The 26,573-nt window shown below is 40.8% G+C and overlaps 2 protein-coding genes and 1 long non-coding RNA gene across 27 annotated transcripts in view; 1 reads left to right on the top strand and 2 right to left on the bottom strand.

Moving 5' to 3' along the window:
* CEPT1 (choline/ethanolamine phosphotransferase 1) overlaps positions 1–3,388 on the bottom strand; it is a 37,598-nt gene extending 34,210 nt beyond the window's left edge. For 2 of the 3 annotated variants that reach the window (XM_072834984.1, XM_072834981.1), the window contains exon 1: positions 3,234–3,388. The gene's annotated coding sequence lies outside the window, so the exon portion shown is untranslated. Of the gene's footprint in view, positions 1–3,114 lie in introns of all 3 variants that reach the window. The other variant, XM_072834982.1, reaches the window with a different exon arrangement.
* A 207-nt stretch (positions 3,389–3,595) lies between these two features.
* Positions 3,596–25,950, top strand: DRAM2 (DNA damage regulated autophagy modulator 2). Of its 23 annotated transcripts, none has more exons than XM_072834954.1 (11): positions 3,596–3,734; positions 5,742–5,862; positions 6,911–6,980; positions 9,410–9,495; positions 10,535–10,679; positions 14,356–14,423; positions 16,084–16,223; positions 22,963–23,140; positions 23,631–23,713; positions 24,952–25,044; positions 25,584–25,950. In XM_072834954.1, exons 5-11 carry the CDS (start codon positions 10,549–10,551, stop codon positions 25,689–25,691), a joined length of 801 nt encoding a protein of 266 aa, XP_072691055.1. In that variant the 5' UTR covers positions 3,596–3,734; positions 5,742–5,862; positions 6,911–6,980; positions 9,410–9,495; positions 10,535–10,548; the 3' UTR covers positions 25,692–25,950. The 23 variants fall into 23 exon arrangements, with proteins under 23 accessions (XP_072691055.1, XP_072691061.1, XP_072691063.1 ...); XM_072834960.1 differs by having other exon boundaries at positions 9,410–9,550; XM_072834956.1 differs by having other exon boundaries at positions 3,602–3,734; positions 5,739–5,862; positions 10,538–10,679.
* Positions 12,712–23,695, bottom strand: LOC140638160 (uncharacterized). Its single transcript, XR_012035338.1, has 3 exons — positions 23,594–23,695; positions 13,585–13,646; positions 12,712–13,030 (listed from the first exon to the last, which is right to left on the bottom strand). It is a non-coding gene; the product is annotated as an uncharacterized lncRNA (long non-coding RNA).
* Positions 25,951–26,573: the final 623 nt, after the last annotated feature.

Here is a 26,573-nt window from a genome sequence, read left to right as displayed (position 1 = left end):
GGAGCCAAAAAATAGTTAGGGGTGCACATTTTAGATAAAGTGGTTGAAATCTATGAAGAGGTAGCGTTTAAATCAAATTCTGAGGAAGAAAAGGAGCTAGCCATTCCAAAAGCAGGAGGAAGAAGAGTCCAAGAAAAGGAAATAGGTCCTGAGTCAAGAAAGAGCTGGTCTTGTTCAAGTACCTTTGAGATCACTACCGTTGGAGAGCAATAAATCAGATGGAAGAGTGACATAAAATAAAGTCTGAAAAGCTAGACAGTGCAGAGGTTTATAGACCATGATAAAGAATTGAGATTTTGTTCTGATGTTTTGAAAAGTCACCAATGAGCTTATAAAAAAAAATTGTAATTTTGTAATACAAAATCTGTTTATTAACAGGATATGTTTTCATAAATCATTAATAGAAGTATTTTAAACTCAAAAACTGCCCATCATCTGGAATTCATTTTAGTGTAATATTGATCACAGGGCCATAGCTTTTGTAACCTTTCCACTTGTAATCAGCAAATTCCCCTTTTCTGTTATAACCTGGCTCTAGTGCAATACTCCTTTCACAGCACTTCATCACATTTTGAACTTTTGTTTGTTGTATTGTTTTTGGTCTTTTCCCCACACTGGTCTATAAGCTCCCCAAATGCAGAGACCATGCTCATCTTAATATTCTTTCTCCAAACTTTCCTACCATATCTAACATTAAGTAATTAGGACTTACTCATGAAACAAAGAACAAAAATGGTTCATCTAGTATTTAATGAGCACCTTGTTGCTCTAGACCCTGAAGAAACAGACCGAACTATGCCATCCATGACCCCAAGAAACTCAAGGCGGGTGAAGAGGAGTCTTATAAGGAGCTAAGTCATAATGTGCTGTGAACAAACTATAGTGGGAGTCCAGAGGAGGGGGGGGCACATATGGTCTAACAAAAAATTTTCTTTGTGCAGGCATGAATATTTATGTGAAAAGCCCAGCAAAGGTACAAAAATATAATCGGAGAGATTTAATGAATACCTTTACTAAAATTACACACAATTTACAAAGCTAAATCTATGTCACAGAACATCTGTGCTTATAGCAGCTGAGGAAAATGGCATGCTGCCTACATTATTCCTGTGTTCAGCTTTGGGAAACATCTGAGAAGGAGCCCACTAAAAAAGGAATCTCCAACTGCTCAGCAGAGCATAAGGTAAGCTTACACAATATCCAACCTGTAGTGTGAAATTCCCGAATTCCCATTCCCCCACAAGTCTAAGGGCTCCAAGTTTCAAGCTGCACTGATTCAGCAGTATGTTTACAGTTCTTTCACAGGAATTAGTGACTACACAGCTCTTTCTAACCTCTATGGCACTACTAAAGTGAAGTACAATAGCCAACACTATTTGGAAGGCAGAGCAAATTATAAAAAGTCTAAAAAAAAAAAAAGGAAAACTAATAGGATCACAGGATTACATTCAGCATTATTTAACAAGTGATACACAGAACAAGTTAGGAAAAACAAAAGCCTTTTCAGCAGACTTGGAAGCAAAAACAGTACTGTGTAATACAATTTAGCTCTACTGTTTTGCTGAAGTGAAATCTTGCATTCCTTAAAAAAAGGGAAACAACCTCCTCCAAAAGAAAAAAAAAGAAAAAAGAGCAAAAAGCCTGGCATTTTATAGATTATTTTCATATTCCCTTTAAAAAGGCAGCACAGCATGACCCTCAACAGCACCAGCAGCACTTTAGCCAGCTTAAAGAACTCTTTTGCTGCCTAGAAAACAAATTGAATATGCAATAAAACGTAATATGGCTTATAAAAAAGTTTAGAGTTTACATATAAAAACATTTAATTGTTTACAATATAAATTTGAAAAGAGATTGGGTGTGGGAAAGGAAGGAGAATAAATTCATGAAACCAAAGTTGTAAACATTCAGAACAATCTATTAACCGGACAAGAAATAAAGATGCCTCTGGCGGGACAGAACAGGTTAAACCAAGAGGCAGATTTATCAAATTCGTTTCTCAAGTGGAAGCACTGTGCAGACGAGTCGTACAGGGGCTCTGGCTGGTTTTCCTCAGCACAGAACAAGCATGCAGCAAAACAAACGCTTTTAGAACGTCAATCGCTGGAACTTTATGCGAACACCAATTTTCTAAAGCAGTAATGCTAAATGTACTTAGGACGGTGAAACACACACACTGAACACATTCCTACCCTACTAGTGCGAGGGTAGAAACAATATTCTCTGCCCACACACAAGACAAGACGCTGATATTTGCTGAAACACAACTATGAACCTGCCTATCATGATACGGATTCATCAATGAACGAAGAGCCGTCACACAAAATTGTATGTTTGATACCAAGCAGGCAAACAGCAAAATGACACAACCGCAAGCACCGAGTCGGAGAAAACATGTTGAATACAGCTAGCTGTAAAGATGCTACTCATGCGGGGTTCCTGGAAACACCCGCAAGCCTCGGAACCCTCCTGTCCTCCCTCCTCCAAAGAATACTGCTGAAATAAACCCTAGCTGTGTATAAGTAAATGTACGCTGAAATTTCTAGAAAAGTTGACGTGCGGCCCAGCCGCGAATCGCCAGCACCGCATCCGAAAGGCAGGCCGCCCGGCCCGGGTGCATCACCGCTGGGGGCTCGGGGTACCTGCGCAGGAGGCGGCGGGCCTGGCAGCGCCAGGTGGCTTCCCCGCGGGCCGCGCCCCCGTGCGACCCCGCAGCACCCCCTCCCGGCCGAGGCCCCCCCGCAGCCCCTGCAGCCCCCACCCCGGCCGGCCGAGGCCCCCCGCAGCCCTCCCCCCGGCCGAGCCCCCAGCAGCCCCCGCAGCCCCCTCACCCCCGGCCGAGCCCCCCCGCAGCCCCGCCCCCCACACTCCGGCCGGCCGAGCCCCCCCGCGCCCCCGCAGCTCGCCCCCCCTGCCACCGCAGCTCTCGCTCCCTGGCCCCCCCGCCCCCCCGGCCGAGCCCCGCCGCCGCGCCCCCGCAGCCCCCGCCCGTCCCCCGGTGCCCCTCCCCGTGCCCCCCGGGCCGCGGGCCGGACCCCACCCGCCCCACAAGGCCGCGCGCGGGGCCGGCGGCGCCGGGAAGCCCTGCGTTCGCCGGGCCGAGCCCATACACACCTAGCCTCCAGGGCCCCACCCCAGAGCACGCAGCGCTCGCCAAGCCTCTCGACAGTCGCGCCCCCCAGCACGGCCGTCGCACCCGGCCATCTTCCCAGGGCCGAGCCCCGCAGCCTTACCCCGACCCCGGAATCACACGGCTAGAAATAAGACCTCCGACTCCAGACGGCTGAGCCTCTGCGAGCGGCGGCGGCCTGTTCGCGACACTTTCGCGTTGCCGTAAAGGAGGGACACGGGGCGGAAACGCGCGGCGGCGCGGGCGCGCTCCTGGGGGCGTGAGCGCTCCCCTCGGGGTGGAGGTGGGGGGGAGCGCGCCCCTCGGGGGTGGGGGTGGGCGTGGGGGGGAGCGCGCCCCTGGGGTGGGGGTGGGGGAGAGCGCGCCCCTCGGGGTGGGGGTGGGGGTGGGGGTGGGGGGAGCGCGCCCCTGGGGTGGGGGTGGGGGAGAGCGCGCCCCTCGGGGTGGGGGTGGGGGTGGGGGTGGGGGGAGCGCGCCGGGGAGCGCGCTCCTCGGGGGTGGTGCCCCGGCCCGGCCGCTCGGGAGCGCGCCCTGTGCTCCACCCCGCGTCCGTCCCGCCCGCGGGCTTGGGACGCGGCCCGCACTGGCGCGGCGGGCGAGCAAGGTAGGCCGAATAGCGGGCGAGGCCGGCCTCAGCGCCCGGGGGCGGTGCGGGTGGAGGACCGCGGACGGGCGGGCGGGGCACGGGGGCCGGCGGGCAGCGTGAGGCGCGTGGCGGGGGCCCTGCCTCCCGGGACCGCACTGTGCGGAGCGCGGGAGAGGCGCCCGCTGGGGGCCGGAGCGCGGACGGGCTGGGGGACCTGGCGGGCGGGCAGATGCGGGCTGGAGGGACCTAGAGGGCGGGCGGCCGCGGGCTGAGGGCACCTGACGGGAGGGCAGGTGCGAGTTGGGGGACCTGGCAGGCGGGCAGGCGCGGGCTGGGAGGACCTGGAGACCGGGCAGGCACGGGCTGGGGGTACCTGGCGGGCGGGCAGATGCGGGCTGGGGGCACCTGGCGGGCGGGCAGGCGCGGGCTGGGGGTACCTGGCGGGCGGGCAGATGCGGGCTGGGGGCACCTGGCGGGCGGGCAGGCGCGGGCTAGAGGCACCTGGAGAGCGGGCCGGCGCGGGCTCGGGGGACCTGGAGAGCGGGCAGGCGCGGGCTAGAGGCACCTGGCGGGCGGGCAGGCGCGGGCTGGGGGGACCTGGCGGGCGGGCAGGCGCGGGCTGGGGGCACCTGGCGGGCGGGCAGGCGCGGGCTGGGGGCACCTGGCGGGCGGGCAGGCGCGGGCTGGGGGCACCTGGCGGGCGGGCAGGCAGGCGCGGGTTGGGGGCACCTGGCGGGCGGGCAGGCGCGGGCTGGGGGGACCTGGAGAGCGGGCAGGCGCGGGCTAGAGGCACCTGGCGGGCGGGCAGGCGCGGGCTGGGGGGACCTGGCGGGCGGGCAGATGCGGGCTGGGGGCACCTGGAGGGCGGGCAGGCGCGGGCTAGAGGCACCTGGCGGGCGGGCGGGCGCGGGCTGGTGGGACCTGGCGGGCGGGCAGATGCGGGCTGGGGGCACCTGGAGGGCGGGCAGGCGCGGGCTAGAGGCACCTGGCGGGCGGGCAGGCGCGGGCTCGAGGGACCTGGAGAGCGGGCAGGCGCGGGCTGGGGGGACCTGGCGGGCGGGGAGGCGCGGGCTAGAGGCACCTGGAGGGCGGGCAGGCGCGGGCTGGGGGGACCTGGAGAGCGGGCAGCCGCGGGCTCGGGGGACCTGGAGAGCGGGCAGGCAGGCGTGGGCTCGGGGGACCTGGAGGGCGGGCAGGCAGGCGCGGGCTGGGGGCACCTGGCGGGCGGGCAGATGCGGTTGGGTCGGCTCTCCGCGCCTCCCCGTCGCCTGCCCTCCTGCTGCCTCCCGGCCCCTTTCGCGTCCTCTTCACCCCCCGCCCCCGCGCGGGCAGGGCCAGGCTCCGCCCCCCGCATCCTTTCCTGGCCGCCGGCAGAGCCCGGCGGAAATCCGCGTCCTGGGGCTTTGGCAAATAATGCCTTGGTTTTGTTTTAAACGGCTACCAAGAACTGTCGCCCCAGTGCCACAAAAACTGCGGTTAGGTACGCGTTCCAGTTTTCACTGCTGGGCTCGGATTCCTTGGCAAAGGGATTGGGGGCAGATTTGAAGCTGAGACCTGCGGTGACTTTGTGTTTATCTGAAGCTCATCTACGTGGACTGAGGGGTCTGTGGGCCCAAGGCAGAAAGCCTAATGCTGCTCTTTTGCATCCTCACTCTGTGCTTTCTTTACGTTAGGATACATTTGAAAACCAGAAAACACACCGGGGAAATGATTGGTCCAGTTCCCCCAAATTTTAATTTTATAAAACAGTCCCCAAAGGCAGTTCTGTAGTTCTTGTGACATCATCAGATTTTAACCCATTTGATCCAATTTACTAAAAAAAAGTTACTTAATCTTCTAGACTCTTTAGGATTAACAATTACAAGGATATCACATTTGTCAGAAGACCAAGTTAGACTTAAGAAAAATAACTGTTTCCTCTTATGCTTTCTTTGGGCCTTATGGTTCTGTGGCTTTTTTATAAAGAGTTTAGGGCTTTCTTCTCGTGGAATATCCAGAATTTACTTTCTTATTGTTTTTTAGCAGTCACCACGTAGAGGGGACAGTATTAAGGAATTCTTATTACCAGTGCCATTCAAATATTTGTGAAATTTAAGAATTGTAACTGCAGTTCTGATTTCATGGATCTTCAAAGAAAGCAGGGAAGGTAGGTGAGAGATGCAAGAATATTTCGTTAAGCACTCTTACTACTATATGAAGGTTATTCCTGCATATTTTCGAAGGTTTCTTAAATTATTAACCATTAAAATTTTAACTTTGTTTGCTTGGCAGTTAGCCAGCCTTACTTCCAGCTTTCAACTATGAAAATGCATGGGCATAAGAGTCTTTCCTCATCAAGTCCGTGCCCTTAAAATTTTCAGTTGTCATTAGCATACTGGTAAATCATTTCAAGCCTTGCTTCTCTCCTAAACTGTTTAAACAATAAGAACCCTCAAAGCCTGAGGAGATAGGAATCCCAGATGATTCATACATGCAAAGAATTAAGTGTTGTTCTGGAACCCTGTGGCTAGTTACGGTTGTACAGAATTGGTAAATTTAGCTGTCATTGTTATATTGTATGCTTTTTCTGTTCTAGGAAAAAACCCTTTGAGATAGCTACTTTACAAATCAGAATACTGTAACTCAGAGCTTAGTAACTTTTCTAAAATCATACAGCTGGGACTTGATAAAGCTAGGATTTGCAGTTGGGTAAAGCTGATCACATAGCTGTGTTCTTTCCGTTGCACCACATGGACTAGTTAATGTTTTATTTTGCCTAATCTATCCTTTCCTCATTTTTGTCTTTCCTTCCATAGGAGGAAATTTCAGTGTTTTCCCTTTTATTTTATCTTTTTTGAGATCAGCAAAAGGTGTCTATTGTGAGAAAGGGTAGGAAAATTGATATCCTAGATTTAAAATAGTACTTAGTTTCAGATGGTACATTATTTTAAAGCACACTGGTACACTTAACCTGATGAGCACCAGGTGTTGTATGGAAGTGTTGAATCACTGTATCGTACACCTGAAACTGATATAATCCTGTATGTTCAAACTAATTTTAAAAAACACACAAGTATTGACTCTAAAGAAAAATAGCTTATTAACAATTCTATAGCATAGTGTCCTACCCATGAACAAATATTGGTGCATTGACTTGAAATTGTCCATGTTTAAAAGAATGTGGTTTGAAACATTCTTATTTTCTTTGTATGTAGATTTCAGGATTTAAAAAGCTGCAGGTTTATGGAGATTTGAAGACCAATATTTTATGAACTTGTAAAACAGGTAATTCATCTCTTACAGTCTAAAAGAGAAACAGCCATTTACTGATCATCTGTGACAGTATTTTACATATAGTTCTTGCATCCTTGAAGTATGTACTGTTTTAGACCATTTAACAGTACTAAGAGCTACCCCTTATTATGTATCAGTAATGTGTTTCTTTACTTGTGCTGTCATGCAATCCCTGTAATAGCTGTTCAGCATAGACCAATAGAACTTTTCCATGATAATGGGAATGTTCTATATGTTCACCATCCTTTAGTGGTAGCCACTAGACACATGTGGCTTTTGAGGACTTGACATATGGCTAGTATGACTGAATGACTGAATTTTTAAGTTTTGTTTTAGCCAATTGAAATTTTAGTTTAAATAGCCATGTGTGGCTAGAGGATACTGTTTGGGACCTATGGTTATTCTAAGGTCTTAGAATCTGGATAACCTGGGAAAATGGCAATATTGTTTACTGAAATAGAAAAAACATGAACCTTTTTGGGGTTTAAGAGGATTTGTTTTTGGCTGTTTGTTCATTCAGAAAATATTTAGTGATTACTATGGGCAAGGCCCTCTATTGTGCATAGGTAGTGAAGTAGAGTCTCTCTCATCAAGGATTTTATCCACTTAAGACCTTTTCCTTATTTATCATACTGTAGAGACAGTAAGTCATAAGAGATGTGCAAATCAAGTGTTCTCAGAGGAAGGAATGCTTATTTACAGATGCAAAGAGATTAGGGAAGGTCATGTGTGGAAGAAGGTATATTTGAGCTCGATTTTAAAGACTAGGAAGGATGTGGGCATACAACAATGGTTAAAGGAGGAAGAGGCTATGCTTCTGGCAGTGAGGTGGACACAAATGTTTTGAAAATTCCTTTTGCCAAAATACCTAAATGCTGGTTAAATTATATTAGCCTTTAAAATGCGTTGCAGGCCTGTAGAACAGAAAGGGAAATCCCCAGGCCTAAAAGGTCAAAGAAAGAGTAGAAATCAGAGTAATAAACTAGCAGAGTGTCTTGTTGTTTGGCTGGTAGCAGAAGTAAAGCACAATTAAGGACAGGTGGTAGGTTTCCTCTTGCTCACCACCCAAGGTAGAAAGAGAATTCATACCCCTTTGACCTCCCAGGTATATAACTCCAAGAGGCACCATTCACATGGTAGTTTGTATAAATGTGTTTCAGGGAGTGATTTTTTTCGTAAAAGTTAAAGATGAGTATTTCTACTTGAAATTGTACAACCCATGGCCTTGAAGAACCACCTTCCTCCAAATTTGGCCGGGATCCTCAAAATTCTACTCAGTGAAAGGAGGGCTAGGAAAAATATCTCCTTCCTGGCAAAGGGGGATCACAAAGAAATGTGTATATTTTCACCTAGATCCAGGTCAGGGAGTAAAGCTACCCCTTGAGAACTTGAAACTACAGAGTCTGGGACCACTCAGATTTGGGGTTCAAATGTACATATCTGCATGGTCTAAAAAAACCTGGAAGTTAGGAAATTAAAGTTGGCCCGGGTTGGTAATATGCCAGAGTGCCTGATAAAAATAGATATAGACCTTCCCTGGAATGATTCACCCTTAAAACTAAGCCTTTTAGAATACTCCCAATTAAAATTATCCTAATACAAGTTTATAGTCAAAAGCTATAAAACAGGTGCAAGGGTTAGTGAAATCAACAATATGAAAGTAGATTCCTCTAAGGATATTATGTTAGAATTATACAAAACAAATTAAAATAATGTTCAAAGAAAGAAGAATTAAAGATTTTAGAAGTAATTAAAAATTTATAGAAATTGAGAATTATTGTCCCAGGAACTTACACCGGGGAAAGCACTATAGGAATGTGGCAAGGAATCGCCATGTTTAATGCGATGAAGGGACGCCTGGGTGGCTCCGTGGTTTAGTGCCGCCTTCCGCCCAGGGCTTGATCCTGGAGACCAGGGATCAAGTCCCGCATCCCGCTCCCTGCACAGAGCCTGCTTCTCCCTCTGCCTGTGTCTCTAGCGCCCTCTCTCTCTCTCTCTCTCTCTCTCTCTGGGTCTCTCATGAATAAATAAATAAAATCTTTAATAAATAAATAAATATACATATTTAGCAACAAGTCAGATGATCAAAGTAAATGACAAGCGTAAGTCAAAAATGGCTGACTACAACAACAAAAAAATTGTTCTTACAAAGTTCACAGGAAATATTCAGTTTCTGTCCATCAAACTATGAGAAGATAGTCCTCCAAACATGATATTATTTCCACATGCATAGGGGTAGTTTCTTAAAATTTGAAGGTATTTCTGTATTTTTAAAAATTAAGTGCATTCAGATACATTAGTGTTTCCAAATTCACTTATGGTTACTTAATAACATCCTCAGTCTGGAATTTAAGAGAGAAGGTGGTGATGTGTGATATGTGTATACTTAGATGCTCTTTTTCTTTCCCCTCTTATATTAGGAGCTAGAAATATAACAAAACAGCTGGTTCCTGCTCTGTCAGAACCTAGTTTCGTGAGGAAGATAAAACCAAGCAAACAAGCAACAGTTAAGTGAGATGAATGCCCTGATCGAGGAAGTAAAGGGTGCTCTTGGAAACAAAGTAGGGATACTCAGCTGAAGCCAGAAGAGTCGGTATTTGAAAATATATAGGAGTTAATAGGTGGTAGAGGGGCTGGAGGGTGATAGCATGGTGTCTGTTACCCAGACAGCAGTATGCATGAAGGTCTGCGAGTGTACAAGAGAGCTTGACACATTTGAACATATATAGCAGTATAGCATAGTGATTGGTGTTGGAACAGGACTGCCTGAGTTTGAATTCTGTCTCTACCAAGTCCTGTGACTTTGGACAGTTCTCTTAACCTCTGTAACTCTATTGTGAGAAGTAAATGAGATCGTGTATTTAAGGCGCTTAGCACGTGCTGACAGAGAATAGACTCTGTGTTTGCTTTTGTTAATGGTGATGAAGATGAGAGCTAGAGCATGGAATTGGGAACGGAGAAGTAGCCAGAGATGAATTACCAAAAAGTGAGTAGAGATCAGACGATGCAAAGACCTTATAGACTGAGTTAAGGAGGAAAGACAATTTATAAGGGCACAGGGAGGCCCTGAAAGATTCTCTGTAGGAGAATAGGTGGTCAGATTGGTATTTCAGAATTAGAAGGATCACCCTGGTTTTAGGGTGGAGTCTAGATGGGTTGTGGTCCACACTAGAAAAGGACCATTTGGGAGATTATAATAATAATCTGGAGAAGAAAAGATGATGTTTTAGGTAGAGTAGTGGTAATGGAGATGGACAGAAGGGGTAGATTTGAAGGAAATTTAGGAGGTTGAATAAACAGTACTAACTACTAGATTATGTGTGTAAAGCTGGAGGAGAAAAAATATTTCTGGGTATGGCAGTGGGTGAAGCTTGGTTCCATTTACTGAGAAATTGAAAGCAACCAGGTGTTAGTAGATGGTGTGGGGGATGATTTCAGAAGTGGAACAGCTCATGGTGATGAGTATAAAAGATTGTGGGAGTGGATGGCTAAAGTAGGAGATTAAATACTTGTGAATAATCTCTAATTTGTTTTTTCCACCTCAGAAGACCTGTTTGAGATGTGGTGGTTTCAGCAAGGTCTCAGTTTCCTCCCTTCTGCCCTAGTAATTTGGACAGCTGCTGCTTTCATATTTTCATACATTACGGCCATAATACTTCACCATGTTGACCCTGCTTTGCCTTATATCAGGTCAGTGAAACATATTCTTTCATAGGAGGCTGTTTATGTATCATTCACATTTTAACATCGAAGCAAACATTGCATGTTAACATTTTAAAATTCAGATTTTTTTTTACCATTACACCAAAAAAGAATATAAAGAGGAAGTTACATTTGGCTCTTTCCATGTGATAGAGGAAGGTGGGGTAAAAACAGGGGTAAGATTCACTTAGTGAATTATGACACTTTAAGGGCCTTGTCTTCTAAATAAGTATTTGAGGTTGTCTCAGAAGATAAAAGTGAATATGGTCTCACTCATATGCAGAATGTAAGAAATAGTGCAGAGGACCATAAGGGAAGGAGGGGAAACTGAGTGGGGAAAAATCAGAGTGAAAGACAAACCATGAGAGACTCTTAACTCTGGGAAACAAACTGAGGGTTACTCAGTGGGCGGATGGGGTAACTGGGTGACAAGCTTTAAGGAGGGCCCATGATGTGATGAGTGCTAGGTATTATATGCAACTGGCAAATTATTGAAAACTACATTGGAAAATAATGATGTACATATATGTATGTCAGCAAACTAAGATTTAAAAAGATTGAAGTGGAATTATTCAAAAAATGCTGCAAACAACAGTAATAGTATTATAAGATAATGATAATGACAACTATTTTTCGATCTACTTTGCACAAAATAATGTTCTAAGCATTCTTCAGGTGAGGAATACTTGAAACCTTACAACTACCCTTTGAAGTAAGAATTATTATTTTGAGAGCGGGCCACATGACTTAGTGAGTGATGGAACCAAAATGCAGTTTGTCTGGGCAATTTGACTCTAGAGACTCTACTCTTAATCTTTATGACATATTATCTAGATCTTTCTGACAAATTATCAAAATTTATCAGTAATATTTTTGAAATTTCAAAACTAATAATGATGGAAGTATGGGTACTCAGTTGCTTGTGCTATGTTTGTAACTCTTTTTTTTCCAATTTTAAAGACAGTATATACTTACCCTAACAAATTTTAAACAATTATAAAAGTAACTAAAACTGATTATAAAAGTAAAAAATGAAAGTCTGTTTCAACCCATCTCCAGTTCCTTCCCATCCAGAGGTAATTAATGGTTTGGTTGATTTCCTTCCTTAGTTTGTTCTGTTGTTATAAGTTGTTTCATTTATTTATTTGTTTACATTCTGAAAAATAACCTCTCCAACACAGAAAATAATGAACTTTTAAAAGATGATAAACCAAGAGGCTATAAATTTATCTTTTTAGAATATTGAGAAAAGATCAAATGTTACCATTTACATTTGTTCCCACAATGGTATGGTATGGAGCAAAGGATATCAACAAATTTGGTACACTTTGGGAATATGTACAAAAACCAAAGATACTTTAGAATTTAAGGTTCCAATTCTAGGAATAATATGGTGAATAATCACCACTGATTACCACTTTGCTAGAGGAACATGTAGCTTAGGGAACCAGTTCATTCTTTAGTAACTTTTTAGAGACCATACATCTGTTATTCTGGAGTGTCTTTCAGCATTTTTCTTTCCCCTTTGAGAACTTGTCTGCTTTCACTTTAAAGTGCTTTTAATCATTTAAGAGGCCTTTGGGTTCTTTTTCAGAGTTTCAGTTCTCTGATGGTACTGCATGTGATTTTCTTATAGTACTGTAGACACTTCCTTCTCCGTCCCTCTCCTGCCCTTTTATTTTTCTGCTACTGACCTTATTATTATTACCCTGGGATCTTTTTCAACATTCTCATACATTTAAACTCAGAACTACTTAATTTTACTTCTCGCTCATTTCCTTCATCTGCAGAATGATTAAGTTAGACTAGATGCTTTGCAAAGTTCTTTTCAGCTCATAGACCTCATCTAAAAGGTTTGTTAATAGTCCCAAAAGACATAACCAAATGTAAATTTCACTCCAAAGACAATTTCAGTGCAAGTGTGCCTCGGGTGTTCTCTTAGTTGGTTTAAGTAGCGGATGCCTAGGGAGAATGCACAAGATGAGTATTAGGGCACGAGAACAAATTATTAGAATCTCTATGTATATTTTTTAATTTCAATATTTAAACTTATATAATAAATACATATATTTTGAAGTTACATAATCAGAATTTTTTTTTTTGATGGCAGGTATTCAAATAGTTTGATGACCACTGAGTTGGAGTGCTGTGCTGATGAGGTGATGGACTTGGCTCTTTTCACTTGTAGGCCAGTTTGTATCGGTCTGTTCCAGAGCCGAGGCAGGAACACACTTAGCCATCTCGGAAATGCGTGCTTTTATTTCCTTATGGGATATTTGGAAACTCTAGTGTCTCTTGAAATACAGGTAGTCAAATTTTAGGAAATCTGAAAATTTTTTCTGATTAGAAGAATATATATTTACATTATTCTTGAAAATTTGATAGGTTGAGGAAACAAACAACAAAACCATAATCTCCACTCCCTGAAGATGATCAGTGTAACAAAATCTTCTGTTTCTAAAGATACATCTTAGAGTCTGAAGGAGCAATCCTTAGAATTTATATGTGTTACTTTACTTTTCCTAAACCTAACCCAAATGTTCACCAGACCTTATTGATTCCTTACCAGACATGACTTTCCATCTCTTTTCTATTCTCATTACATCGCTTTAGTTGAGATCTTTATTATCTCTTTCCTCTAGTACTTCAATTCATGGCCAAAGACTTTATCTTTTTTATCTTTACTAGTTTGAGGGAAGGGAAAGAAACTAACATCTAATGGGTGTCTCCCCTGTGTCTGCTGCTGTGCTAGATCTTCACCTGTATTGTCAGTTTTGTTACCTCATGTTGAGCTGATGAGGCTGGGAGGGAATTAATAGCCTCATTTTGCAGATAAACAATAGTCATAGAGAGATGAAAGAGTACCCCCCCCCAAAAAAAAAGAAAAGAGTACCCAAGGTTCCTCAGTAAATGGTGGGTGGGCTGATGATCCGAATTTGTGTTTTCCATGCTGCCCTGAAACACAAACATGTAAGTCAATGCATTCCAATACATTTTGATAAGTGATTTCAACAGAAGTCTGGACAGATGCTCTGTGAGTCCTCATTTTGCTAGAGGAGTTGGCCAAGGCTATGGGGGGGGGGGGGGGGGAGGAAAAATTGGTCTTGCATGGAAGCTCCAGGAGGGCAAGAGATTTATCTCATTTACTAACTACTATATTCCTGTCCCTAAAATGCTGTTGGGCACACAGTAGGTACTTGATAAGTTTTTTTTTTTAATTAACAGGAAATGAGTAGGTATTAATGGAATTATAGACAGGGTTAACAACAGATGACAAAAGCAGAGTTGTGAAAGGACCTGGTTTAGGGAACATTCAGGTGAGACAGTTGAACATACCTGTCCAACTGATGGAAATCAGTAACAGAGCCCTAACGTTCCCAGCATAGGGTAAAAAACAAAAAACATTTTATTTTTTAAAATCAATTTCTATTGATTTCTGTTATGTGAAAAAGAAATAATTTCAACTGATAGGAGAAAAAAGTAAACAAGGTAAGCACTGTGAGCTCAAACTTTCATGTTCTCATAAAATTATATGAATTAAACTTACAAATACATGAAAAGATACAGGATTTGAAATAACCCCTGTTATTTCTTATTCCTTAGGAAAAATACACATGTATGTCTAGTATGAGAAATCCACACACCTTCTTTTTTTTTCTTTCAGTGACACTGGTACAGTAGCTCCAGAAAAATGCTTGTTTGGGGCAATGTTAAATATTGCTGCAGTTCTGTGTAAGTAATGCAAATTGTTTTAAAAATCAAAATTAATAGTGAAATTGGCCTTTCCTTCTTTAAACACTTGCGTGACTTGTTTTACTTTCTGGTTATACCTGAGGGAATGTTATCACTAAATTTTAATCACAGATGTTTCTTTTAAAAGAAAAGCAATTGCTAGAAATGCTAAATTATAGAAATAAATCTTTAAAAAATATCTATGAGGCTATTTTCCAAATAGAAGTTGTAAGGTGTAACCAAATATTTCTTGAGACGTGAAGTGGATTTCACATGACCCTGTAGAGGACAAAAAGCTATAAACCAACTGACCACAACTAACACCAACTAAATTCATTTAGGGTAAATAATTTAGAAGTTTTCAGAGTAGCATTGGAACCATGTTTTGTTTTGTTTTGTTTTAATTTTAAAGATTTTATTTATTTATTCAAGAGAGACACAGAGAGAGAGAGGCGCAGAGACATAGGCAGAGGGAGAAACAGTCTCCATGCAGGGAGCCTGACATGGGACTTGATCTCGGGACTCCAGGATCACACCCTGGGCTGAAGGCAGGCGCTAAACTGCTGAGCCACCCAGGGATCCCCCATGGTTTTTTGTTTGTTTGTTTGTTTGTTTGTTTGTTTAAGATTTATTTATTTATTTATTCAGAGAGAGCGAAAGAGAGGCAGAGACACAGGCAGAGAGAGAAGCAGGCTCCATGCAGGGAGCCCGACGCGGGACTCTATCCCGGCCCCCAAGATCACACCCGGGGCTGCAGGCAGCACTAAACCGCTGCGCCACCGGGGCTACCCCATGTTTTGGTTTTTGAAAACTGTTCTGTCACCAAAGGAATGAAATTCTACTCTATTTTGCATTCTTGTTCATTATTTATTTTTTGAATCAAACTTTTATTAATAATTTACTAAAATATTTTTCCAGCAATCATGATTGTTTTAAATATTTGCATTCTTCATATATTTATTATCTGCTTGGGTCAAAAATTGAAGTTAAGGAAATGAATGATTCAGTGCATAGAAGTTTATCTTATGACTAAAGTTTTCAAAAATATGTCTACAAAAGCATATATGTTTTATTTTCTATACTTTTAAGTTCTTTGGCAATGTTTTTGCAATGGAAAATTTGATTTGCCCCTTCCTTGACTAACAAGGATGGTAAAGTGAGTGTTTTTTTTTTTTGTTTTCTGTGTAATTGACTGCTATATCTGATTCAGCCCTGTTGTAATAATTTGAAATAAAACTAAATGAGAGTGGGGCAAATAAATCATATTTTGGTGTTTTGGGTTTTTTTTTTTTTTTGTCTGTTTTTTTTCCCCATATTTAACACCAATTACTTTAGACTTTAATGCTAATCATATAGAATATTTTGTTTTCTATAAAGTTTATCATTAGAGATTTTCCAAAAGCATCAAACTTACCTCTTAAATTTTATCCTAAATATTTATAAATGTGAGGCCCACAAGAGGCCAGAGATATTACTAGTTCCAAAATGCAACCTTAAATGTTCTTAAAGTCAACAGCTGTTCCTGTTGTTTTTTTTTCTCTTCTTTCAAACCAACTTTGAAAGGAAGATTCATATTATGTGACCTTTGTTAACTCTTTATTGGCAACTTTATTCCCTGGTTACTTATTACTTTGTTGTCTTTTGGGTTATCTCTTCCCAGGCATTGCTACCATTTATGTTCGTTACAAGCAAGTTCAAGCTCTGAGTCCTGAAGAGACTCATATCATCAAATTAAACAAGGCTGGCCTTGTACTTGGATTACTGAGTTGTTTTGGACTTTCTGTTGTGGCAAATTTCCAGGTTTGTGTTTTAACCCAGCACAGGCATTTTCCTGAGGTTCATAAATTCATACATGTTAAAAAGGAAACCTGAAACATTCAGTTACACACTGTCACTGTTTTTTTGCCTTAGCAAAGTAGAGTCCCCTGCCTTTAAATGATTTGGCCATCTTTGAGATCATTACACATGCAATGAGAAAACTGCATTTTCGGTAAGCTCCTGAACACCTATAAATTATTCCGACCTTTTAAGGATTCACAGGCCTCTATTTATTAGACTCTTCATTACTACTTATTTGGAGATTACTCCAAGACCAGAGAGAATTGGTATAAATTATAAGTGACACAATTATAAATTTAAACTTTAAAAAAATATGTGGCTAGGGGTCGCCTGGCTGGTTCGTTTGGTAGAGCATGTGACTCTTGATCTCCAGGGTGTGAGTTCGAGCACCATATTAGGTGTAGTGATTACTTAAAGATATTTGGGGAAAAACTATACCTAATAAGTTACACGCATTTACCTATTTTACATTCTTGTTTAGATATTCCCATTGATCACCTTTATCTCTAGGTTCTGAGCCCCTCTTATGCAGGAGTAGAGAGAGGATATGGAGCTTTTCCGGGTTTTTCTTAGGGAATTCTTAAAGTAGCAGGTCAACCTTCACAAATATTTGCAAACTCTTCACATACCTTTCTATTGACATTCTTTCAGATGAGTCTTTGGTAATAACAGTTGTATCCTGGGCATATGGGTGTTTTTTGATTAATATCTTTGCAGTCTTCAAAGTTTCAGTTTAGACATTTGATAACCTATTTAGACATCTAATAATTATTTATACACACTCCTGCAGATACACATATAGAGGCACATTCATGCATCCACTGCACGTATTTTTGGCTGATGGCTTTTCTTCCACAATGATTTAAGGCTCAGACACTGTCCATCTTTGAGCTCTCCCATTCCTTAAGTCCTTATTATCTTCTGCATCTAGCCAGTTGAAACAGTTAAAGAGAACATGCAGAAATCACACCTCCTTCTTAACAACCTTGACGTGGCAGTGACTCACTTCATTCTATTAACATTTATTAGCTAGACACAAGAGGGGCTGGGAAATGAAGTCTTACTGAGCATCAGTTCTTAGGGGTAACTGTGTACTATAGAAGGGACACAAAATTTTTGGTGGTTAGCTGTCTTTGACCCAAATAGGGTCCTGCCTTCACTCATCAATTTCTAAAGCTTAGTGTTAAAAATATGTTTTGGGGAATTTTTAGTATATGGCTGGTGATTCTTTGTTTTAGTTGTCCCTTTATCAATTTAACAGTATCTCTCATCACTGTATGTTAAAAATGAATCCCAAAGTGACCTCCATACTTAAGATGCTACCCCTATTAGTAACTGGTATTTGTTTATACAGTCCAGTGAATTCCAATGGCAGTTCCTGGGCTACTCATGCCCCCTTCTTTCTACCTTTTTTGCATTCACCTACAAAAACAGTTTATATACTTTTTTTTTTTTTTTTTTTTTTTACTGTTTTCCTTTCAGCTTTCATTCTAATTCACCTTCACCACAGGGGTCCTGGGCTTTGTAATTTTGAATCAAATTTCTTTTACTCTCTTGATCATATCTTTTCATGCAACTTTGGACCTTTTGAATTTCCTCTACATCCTTCACTGATGGCTTGATTGCTGGGCCCTGTTTATAAGCAGACTCTGTAACAGCACCTCCTGTTCTTCCTTCCTTTCTCATGTAAACTTTTACTGCCTGTTTTAAGTGGTGAGTGCATTGTTCCCTCCTCTTCCCACTTATCTCTTGCAGAAACTAACTCTAGTTCTAGAGTTTGACTTGGAAGAGAATCTAGCACTGTGTTTTAAAGTAGCGAAGGACAAACAGTGTATGTTCTCATTCATTTGGGGAATATAAATAATAGTGAAAGGGAATATAAGGGAAGGGAGAAGAAATGTGTGGGAAATATCAGAAAGGGAGACAGAACATAAAGACTCCTAACTCTGGGAAATGAACTAGGGGTGGTGGAAGGGGAGGAGGGCGGGGGGTGCGGGTGAATGGGTGACGGGCACTGAAGGGGGCACTTGACGGGATGAGCACTGGGTGTTATTCTGTATGTTGGTAAATTGAACACCAATAAAAAATTAATTTATTAAAAAAAATAAAGTAGCGACTTGTTGATTTTACCTCTTAAACATTTCTTGAAGATATCTGCTTCTCTCCATTTCCATCTCTGCTTCTCTCCCTACCGTCTCCTTCTCAACCAGTTCAGACTTCATTATCTCACACCTGGGCTACTGCGATAGCCTCCTAAATACTTCCTTTGTGTTCACTCTTACATCCCTTTCATTTAATACTGCAGCCAGTATACTCTTTTGGAATTATATATACATCTCACTCTGTTTCCCTGTACCCCTGCTTAAAGCTCTATAGCTCCAAAGTTCCATGAAAAGATGTAATAAGAGGGATCCCTGGGTGGCACAGCGGTTTAGCACCTGCCTTTAGCCCAGGGCGCGATCCTGGAGACCCAGGATCGAATCCCATGTCGGGCTCCGGGTGCATGGAGCCTGCTTCTCCCTCTGCCTATGTCTCTGCCTCTCTCTCTCTCTGTGTGTGTGACTATCATAAATAAATAAAAATTTAAAAAAAAAGAAAAGATGTAATAAGAGAGAAAAAGGAATTTGATAAACTACCAAGCTCCTTAATTAATTCAAAGGTCTTGCATGATCTAGCTGCATGATCTACTTTTCCAGCCTTGTTCTGCATCATTCCTCCTCTTTTTTTTTTTTTTTGAAAGAAATTATTTCTTTATTCATGAGAGACAGAGAAGCAGAGACATAGGCAGAGGGAGAAGCAGGCTCCCCGGAAGGATCCCAATGTGGGACTCAATCCCAGACCCCTGAGCCAAAGGCAGACACTCAACCCCTGAGCCACCCAGGTGTCCCCATCATTCCCCCACTTAATGTCCTCCCCTGTACATAGCACCAGAGTTTCTTTGTTCCTTAAATAAGACAAGTTTATGTCACTCCATTTCACATGTTTCTTTTGTTGGACATTTCACAACCCCAAACCTAAATATATCTAGATGTCTTCAAGATCTCTACACAAACTACTTTCTCAGGGAGGTCTTCTCTGTGAATAGACTTGTTCCTATATAATTTGAGTTCTCTTTGTGTTCTCTAAGCCTCTGGAAACAAATTCTTCATAGCACTTACTAATTTTATATCTATGGTTTTTAAAGTTCTTAGTTGATCTATTTCTCCATTAGTTATAAGTACAGTGGTTTTGTTCACCATTTTATATTCAGCACCTAACATACTACTTCAAACATGTTCTCATTGCTTAGTAACTTATTAAAGAAGCCAAAGAGACTAAGCAGGATGAATAAAAATTCTCTTGCTATTACTGTGGTTGTCTATGCTTAAAGAGACCTAATGAGGTTAGAAAAACTCTGACTTAAAAAATACAAATTTAATTTCTTTGAAAACAACCGTATATAATAGCATTCAGCAAAACAAACACATGGTAAGTGTCCTCGGTGCCTACTTAGAGGAATTTTTCCCTTCCTAGAAAATTTATCCTGGAGGAAACTTGGAAGGGTTAAATAAGCAGAAATCTGCATTAATTTTTAGGGCTACCATAACAAAATGCCATAAATTGTCTTATAATAATGGAAATTTGTTCTCTCAAAGTTCAGAAGGCCAGAAATCTGAAACCAAGATGTTAGTAGGGATGTGTCCCTTTTGGGGACACAGGGAAAAACCTATTCCATGCCTCTTTTCTAGTTTCTGATGGCTACCAGTAATCCTTGTTATTGCATGGCTCATGGCAACATAACTATAATATGTGCCTCTCTTGTCACAAACCATTCTTTCTTCCTATAAAATTTATCTTCAAGAAGACTTTGGATAGAGGATAAGTAAGCAGAAATTTAGTACCTGAAGTTTCATCTACTGCTTTTAGGTAAAAATTACAGACCACTCAATATATAATTTATAAGTTCTTTATCAGACATTTGCTCCTGACCACACATATCTCTATGATTTTTCTTGTGTTTGTCAAAGAATCAGGTTGTCTTTGTTTTGTTAAAGGAGATTTTTTTAATAAAATAATTTTTATTGGTGTTCAATTTACCAACATACAGAATAACACCCAGTGCTCATCCCGTCAAGTGTCCCCCTCAGTGCCCGTCACCCACTCACCCCCACCCCCCGCCCTCCTCCCCTTCCACCACCCCTAGTTCGTTTCCCAGAGTTAAGAGTCTTTATGTTCTGTCTCCCTTTCTGATATTTCCCACACATTTCTTCTCCCTTCCCCTATATTCCCTTTCACTATTATTTATATTCCCCAAATGAATGAGAACATATAATGTTTGTCCTTCTCCAATTGACTTACTTCACTCAGCATAATACCCTAAAGGAGATATTTTTTTTTTTTCTTTTTAAAGATTTTATTTATTTATTCATGATAGTCACAGAGAGAGAGAGAGGGGCAGAGACACAGGCAGAGAGAGAAGCGGGCTCCATGCATCGGAAGCCCGACGTGGGATTCGATCCCGGGTCTCCAGAATCGCGCCCTGGGCCAAAGGCAGGCGCCAAACCGCTGCGCCACCCAGGGATCCCTAAAGGAGATATTTTTAAAGAGGATAAAATAATGACTTTTGTACATGTGTCAAAGATTGTATTTAACTTCTTAATTAATGAGGGAAATGGTAGGTATTACAAATCAGCCCAAAAGAGAAGTCAAGGTACCACACATTTGTAGTCAGATAAGGAATGCTAAAATAAATTTATGATGCAAAACTGGTCATTATTCACAGAGTGATAATAACATTTAAAAGGACGCAATTTGCATTTATATAGACATGGATTATTCACATTATCAGTTTTCGATATTTTTTTAATAATGTTTTTATTTTATTTTTTTACTTTTATTTATTCAAGAGAGAGAGACAGAGAGAGAGAGAGAGACAGAAACACAGGCAGAGGGAGAAGCAGGCTCCATGCAGGGAGCCCAGCGTGGCACTCAGTCCCGGGTCTCCAGGATCACACCCTGGGCTTAAGGCGGCGCTAAACCGCTGAGCCACTTGGGCTGCCCAAGTTTTCAATATGTTAACTTCTGTCTCTGCACATAACTTCTATCATTACAGAAATTTTCTGTGAAAAATAGCTCGATGAAAGGCAAATCAAACTCCCATTTGTATAGAACCAGTCCCAGAGGCTCTAACATTCCACTGAAAGAATACTCTCTGGCCTATTTCAAGATCTTTTGCTGTTTTCCTTGTCTCTAAAATGATAAAATTGAATATACAAGCAGTAGTACTGCCAGTTAAGACCAGTTTTAAATGCGTTTATTTTAATTATAAAAATATAGAAGTAAGTGCTCTCTGTTCTTTATTTTTACTTTTTAATTCACGGGATTTTGTTGGGACTGTGTACTGATCACAGGTGGGCATCGATCAGGCTACTCTGTATTTAGCTTCATCAGTATATATGAGAATATTTTTAAGGGGAAAAATTCACCCATATTCCTGCTTGTAGCCCTAAAATAGTTAATTTTGTTTTTGCCTATATTTTCCAGCCTTTATCCATATATGTAGATAAATTCCCATAAGAAGATAAGAAGATAATTTCATTTTATGTTTTACAGGTGCTGAATTTTCTTTCTTTGTTACCCAAAGTGGTAAAGTGTGCATTTTTTTCCCTTCCCAGCAGTCATAACTTATTGCCAGTTATAACACCCCAAACTGAATCAAAGCATCCCTTTCTTTCAAAAAGAAAACCAATGGCCTTGGCAAAAACATTGTTATCTTTTGCTTCTTTACACCAAAAACTTCTTATAAAGCTTCAATTAAAAAAAAATCTGGGCTCTGTGTTTGTGAATTAGCACAGCCAATTGTAAAAGAAGGGACCCAAACCCTAACCTCTCCCCTCGTTACCCCATCATACACTCTGTGCCAGGTGCTATACAGTGAATTCTCAACCAAATGAGATACAGGCTGCATCAGCTTCAAAAACTAGAGTGGTTCAACTGAAAATATTTGTAGAATTTTTGGAGAGCTACTGTTGTCACTTTTAAGCAGAGGGTATATGTGGTAAAAAATAAAATGTAAATGGATATTGATAAGAGTGAGGCAAAGAAGAAAAAAATGAGAATTTATGGTAATCCCCTGTATAATTTATCAAAACCAATCAATGAGAGCCAAGAGGGAATGAATGTTTTAATTTTTTGAGCCTTTAATTATATTTACATTAAATTAGATTTAAGTTGAAACTCGTTCCCTCCAGCTTCCTAACCATCCTGATCCTCCTTTGCCGTGTACTATTCTTTTTCTATAGACCTTATTACCATCTAACATATGATGGACTCTATTTATTTCTAAAGTTTGTTAGTTATTGTTTGTGCTTCTTCATTTGAATGTAAACTCTGAGGGCCAGATTTTTGTCTGTTTTGTTCACTAATACATCTGAGTACTTAGAACAGTGCTTGACACAGAAGAGGCACCGAAATAAACAGATTATTCAATGTGTAAATGAATAATTACTGTCATTTTCAGTAGTGACATGAACAATTTGGTAATCTGGCTTATATGGAGTACTCTAAGAATTGCTTCAGGAAATAATCTGTAGGATGCATAGTGCTTTTTTTCCATTCAGTGAGTGTCCTCTTGAAATCACTGGCTTGTGCTTTTAAATATTGTGTTGGCAATGTGTTTTGAGTTTCTGTTATTTACTTATTTCTTCTTTTTACCTCTCAGAAAACAGCCTTTTTCATTGTACATGTATGTGGAGCTGTGCTCACCTTTGGTATGGGCTCGTTATATATGTTCGTTCAGACCATCCTTTCCTACCAAATGCAGCCCAAAATACATGGCAAACAAGTCTTCTGGATCAGACTACTGGTGGTTATCTGGTGTGGAGTAAGTGCATTAAGCAGTATCCTTTGCTGTAAAATGTGGCTACACTTGGAAGGGAATTGACTGTGAACGCTGTTGACACCTTATGGGTGAGATTCTTCGGTTAGTGACCCTAAATTAGAGGACTTGAAATATGAAATTCAAATTCTACATAGGACCTCGTTAATTGAGCTAGGAACAAAGATAACATTTAGCCTGATCGTACTCATTTCAGAGATATGAAGGATGGGTTAATGCCCTCCCTGAGAACAATTATGTAGAAGAATTTTAGGGTAGTACTGCCAATTGACAGCACAGTGGGAATGACTGTGCAAACCATTTCATAGTAATCCTCCAGGCCCATTTTTAATTTCACTACAGCTGTATAATATCCGACCTTTAAGGAAATAGGTTTGGACCTTGGAAACAAACGTATTAGTAATCTTTGTGGACCTTTAAAGTTATTTTTATTTTAAATCTAATTTAAACTTACAGGTCTTCTCTGAGATTCTCCTTGACTTTTTTTATAGTGCTGACTTGCTCATCACTTTTGTACAGTGGGAATTTTGGCACAGATATAGTACAGAAACTCCATTGGAATCCTGAGGACAAAGTAAGAACTTGGAATCTATAAAACTTAGTTTTATATTTAAGATGACTATTTTGGTTGATTTTGATGTATTTTTCATGTCATCACAAAAGGCTTTTTTCAGTAGAATAATCATTTTGTTAAATTAGGATTATTTTCTATGTATGATCGAGTTTATGTTGAACCACCTGTATTCTTCTGTCAAGTTTGAACAGTGAACATTTTCAAGACACGAAGAAAATTGTGATGGCAAAGAGTTTTCTCAGAAATTGGCTCCCCTAAATATGGATGTAATGTATAACATACCCAACTGAGATCTTTTATTATTAGAATACTTATTTTCTGAATTATTATCCAGAAGTTTATTATTATGGACTCTGCATTTGGACACCGATATAGTGGATATCTGAATAGAGATAACTTCTTTGATCCTGAGGGGAAAAGGAGGAGGAGCATATACTAAATAGGTGATAAAATTAAGTTCATCTGTTTTCACAAACCTCTCAGTGGCATTTCATTATGAATTATTTTAAAAGAATTAGCCTTGGATAAGGGCATGTTTGTGAGAATGAAAGAATGAAATAATTTACTAGATTCTCTCAGTCATAATCCATGTATTATTTAATGCTCTAAAACTAAGTTTATCATGAACATTTTTTACTTAAACATTTTTAGTGTCATTTAATGAATCTTATGGCTGTGGGAAAGGCAGTAACTTTCCAATTATAGAGTAGAAGTTCTCCTGTTCTTCGTTCTTCAGATGGAAATTTTATTTGCTCTATTTGAAGTTACAATAGCTAGATCATTTAGAAGGACTTTCCTAATGTCTGTCTTTAATTCTTGAGATATATTTAATAAATTAAAGGTTGTTTTGTTTTCTAGAAAGTTCAGTTATGAAATTAAATGTTAAGTATAAATAGAATTAAATTTTTAAACAAACCTTATTTTAAACAGTTTCATATTTACAGAAAAATTGTGAAAATAGTACAGAGGGTTCTATGTTATCAATATATTCTGTACCTACCCCTTTAATTAACATCTTTAATTAGTATGGCATGTTTATTACAATTAATAAATTCACATGGGTACATTTTTGACAAAAGGCCATAGTAGATTAATATGTCCTTAATGTTTACCTATGGCCTTTGATTTTCAGAAGGCAGATTGTTTTATAGGTTTTATGGGTTTTTTATTTGACAGAAATTCTTCTTCATTCAAATGAAATTTCACAGAACTCTTCTTTTTTTCCATTGTCCCTCAAGGGTTACGTGCTTCACATGATCACCACTGCAGCAGAATGGTCTATGTCATTCTCCTTCTTTGGTTTTTTCCTGACTTACATCCGTGATTTTCAGGTAAGAAAACACAGCATTAGATATACAGTCAAACTTCCCTCAGGTGGGATAAAAGAAATTGCTATAGGCAAGTCTCCAACCTTTTTGGAAATTAATTACACAGGCAGCAATGCCAGAAGAGGAGCTTCTCAGGTAAATCATTTCTGGTTTGGGGAAGTAGTGTATCATTAGTAAGGTGTTCAGCCTTGAAAAGAGGATTGTAAAGCAAGTAAATTTGCAAAACTTTTTTTACAAATTTTCATCAACTCTGCCTATGTTTACATAGGCCAACCTCAACATTTAGTTTCACTGATTCCTTTTAAAAAACAAAGAAAAACGAAGAACTTCTGAGTAGAAAAGCTTGGTTTTCCTAACTGTTGGTACTATAGATGACACCTTTGGCAGTACGACATCTATCTCAATCTTGTTACTTATTAGAATTGATTTACATTTCCAATCCCAAAAATATTCTTCAGAACATATTTAAGATGTGATGTCGAGGATATTGAAGATGCCTTTAAGGAATAAACATCTATATATAATTTTCTTTTCTGTTACAGAAAATTTCTTTACGTGTGGAAGCCAATTTACATGGATTAACCCTCTATGACACTGCTCCTTGCCCGGTTAACAATGAACGAACACGGCTACTTTCTAGAGATTTATGATGAAGGAATGAAATATATCTGTGATGATTATGATTCTCAGGGATTGGGGATATGTTCATGAAAGTTCCTTATTCTGCTCCGACATTTTTAACCAGTTAATCAAGGTTGACAGTGATACTGATGAATACTGATAATCAAGAAATATAAACAAAGCCATTTGATAAGTTACTTTCAAGGCTATCTTCAAGAAGACCATGTAAAAACATATATGCCCATACTTTTTTTTTTAATCCCAGAAAATAAAGGCAAAGGACTACAACATTGTAGACTTTTTTCCTACTTTATTTAAAGAGAAGCAGCAAGAAATGTACCAAGCAGTCTACAAAATCTAGCCTTTCATATTTTCTAAAGCATTGTAAACTATGTTTTTTGGGAAGCACTTTTATAAGACATTTTCCAGGATCCCAGATCATCAGCGTTGCTCAGCAGCTCCTTTAGAATTAGGTTTTGAAGTAATAGTTTTACCATTTCAATACATTTCTTAAAGTCTATACAATTTTTTCTTCTGGAATCCACTTATTAAAGGGAGCAGACCTGAATTCATGGAAGTGCTTTCAGTACTTAAGATTTGCCCAAGTGATTCTGCAGGTATGGATTTGATTCCTGCCCCAAAGCCCAATACTGTACCAAGTGGTCTGTCACACATGCTTGCAATAGTTCCTGAGGCTTAGTCCCTGAAATGAGATTTTAATCCCCATCACATGAGAGAAGTAATGATAGGTAGATTTATTCAATCGCATTTTACATAAAGCAAGGATTAGTGCTCATAAATAAGGCTGAGTAGTTTGTGAATAACAGCAGATATGATTGATATAAATGACCACAAACTGCAGTCAAGAGTGTCTTAGATTTTCATTTATAGCAAATTATAATCATTTATAA

The sequence above is a fragment of the Canis lupus genome, chromosome 8, assembly GCF_048164855.1.
Source record: "Canis lupus baileyi chromosome 8, mCanLup2.hap1, whole genome shotgun sequence".
NCBI lineage: Eukaryota > Metazoa > Chordata > Mammalia > Carnivora > Canidae > Canis > Canis lupus.
Note: the sequence above shows the minus strand (reverse complement) of the source record. Positions and strands in the feature narration are given on the sequence as shown.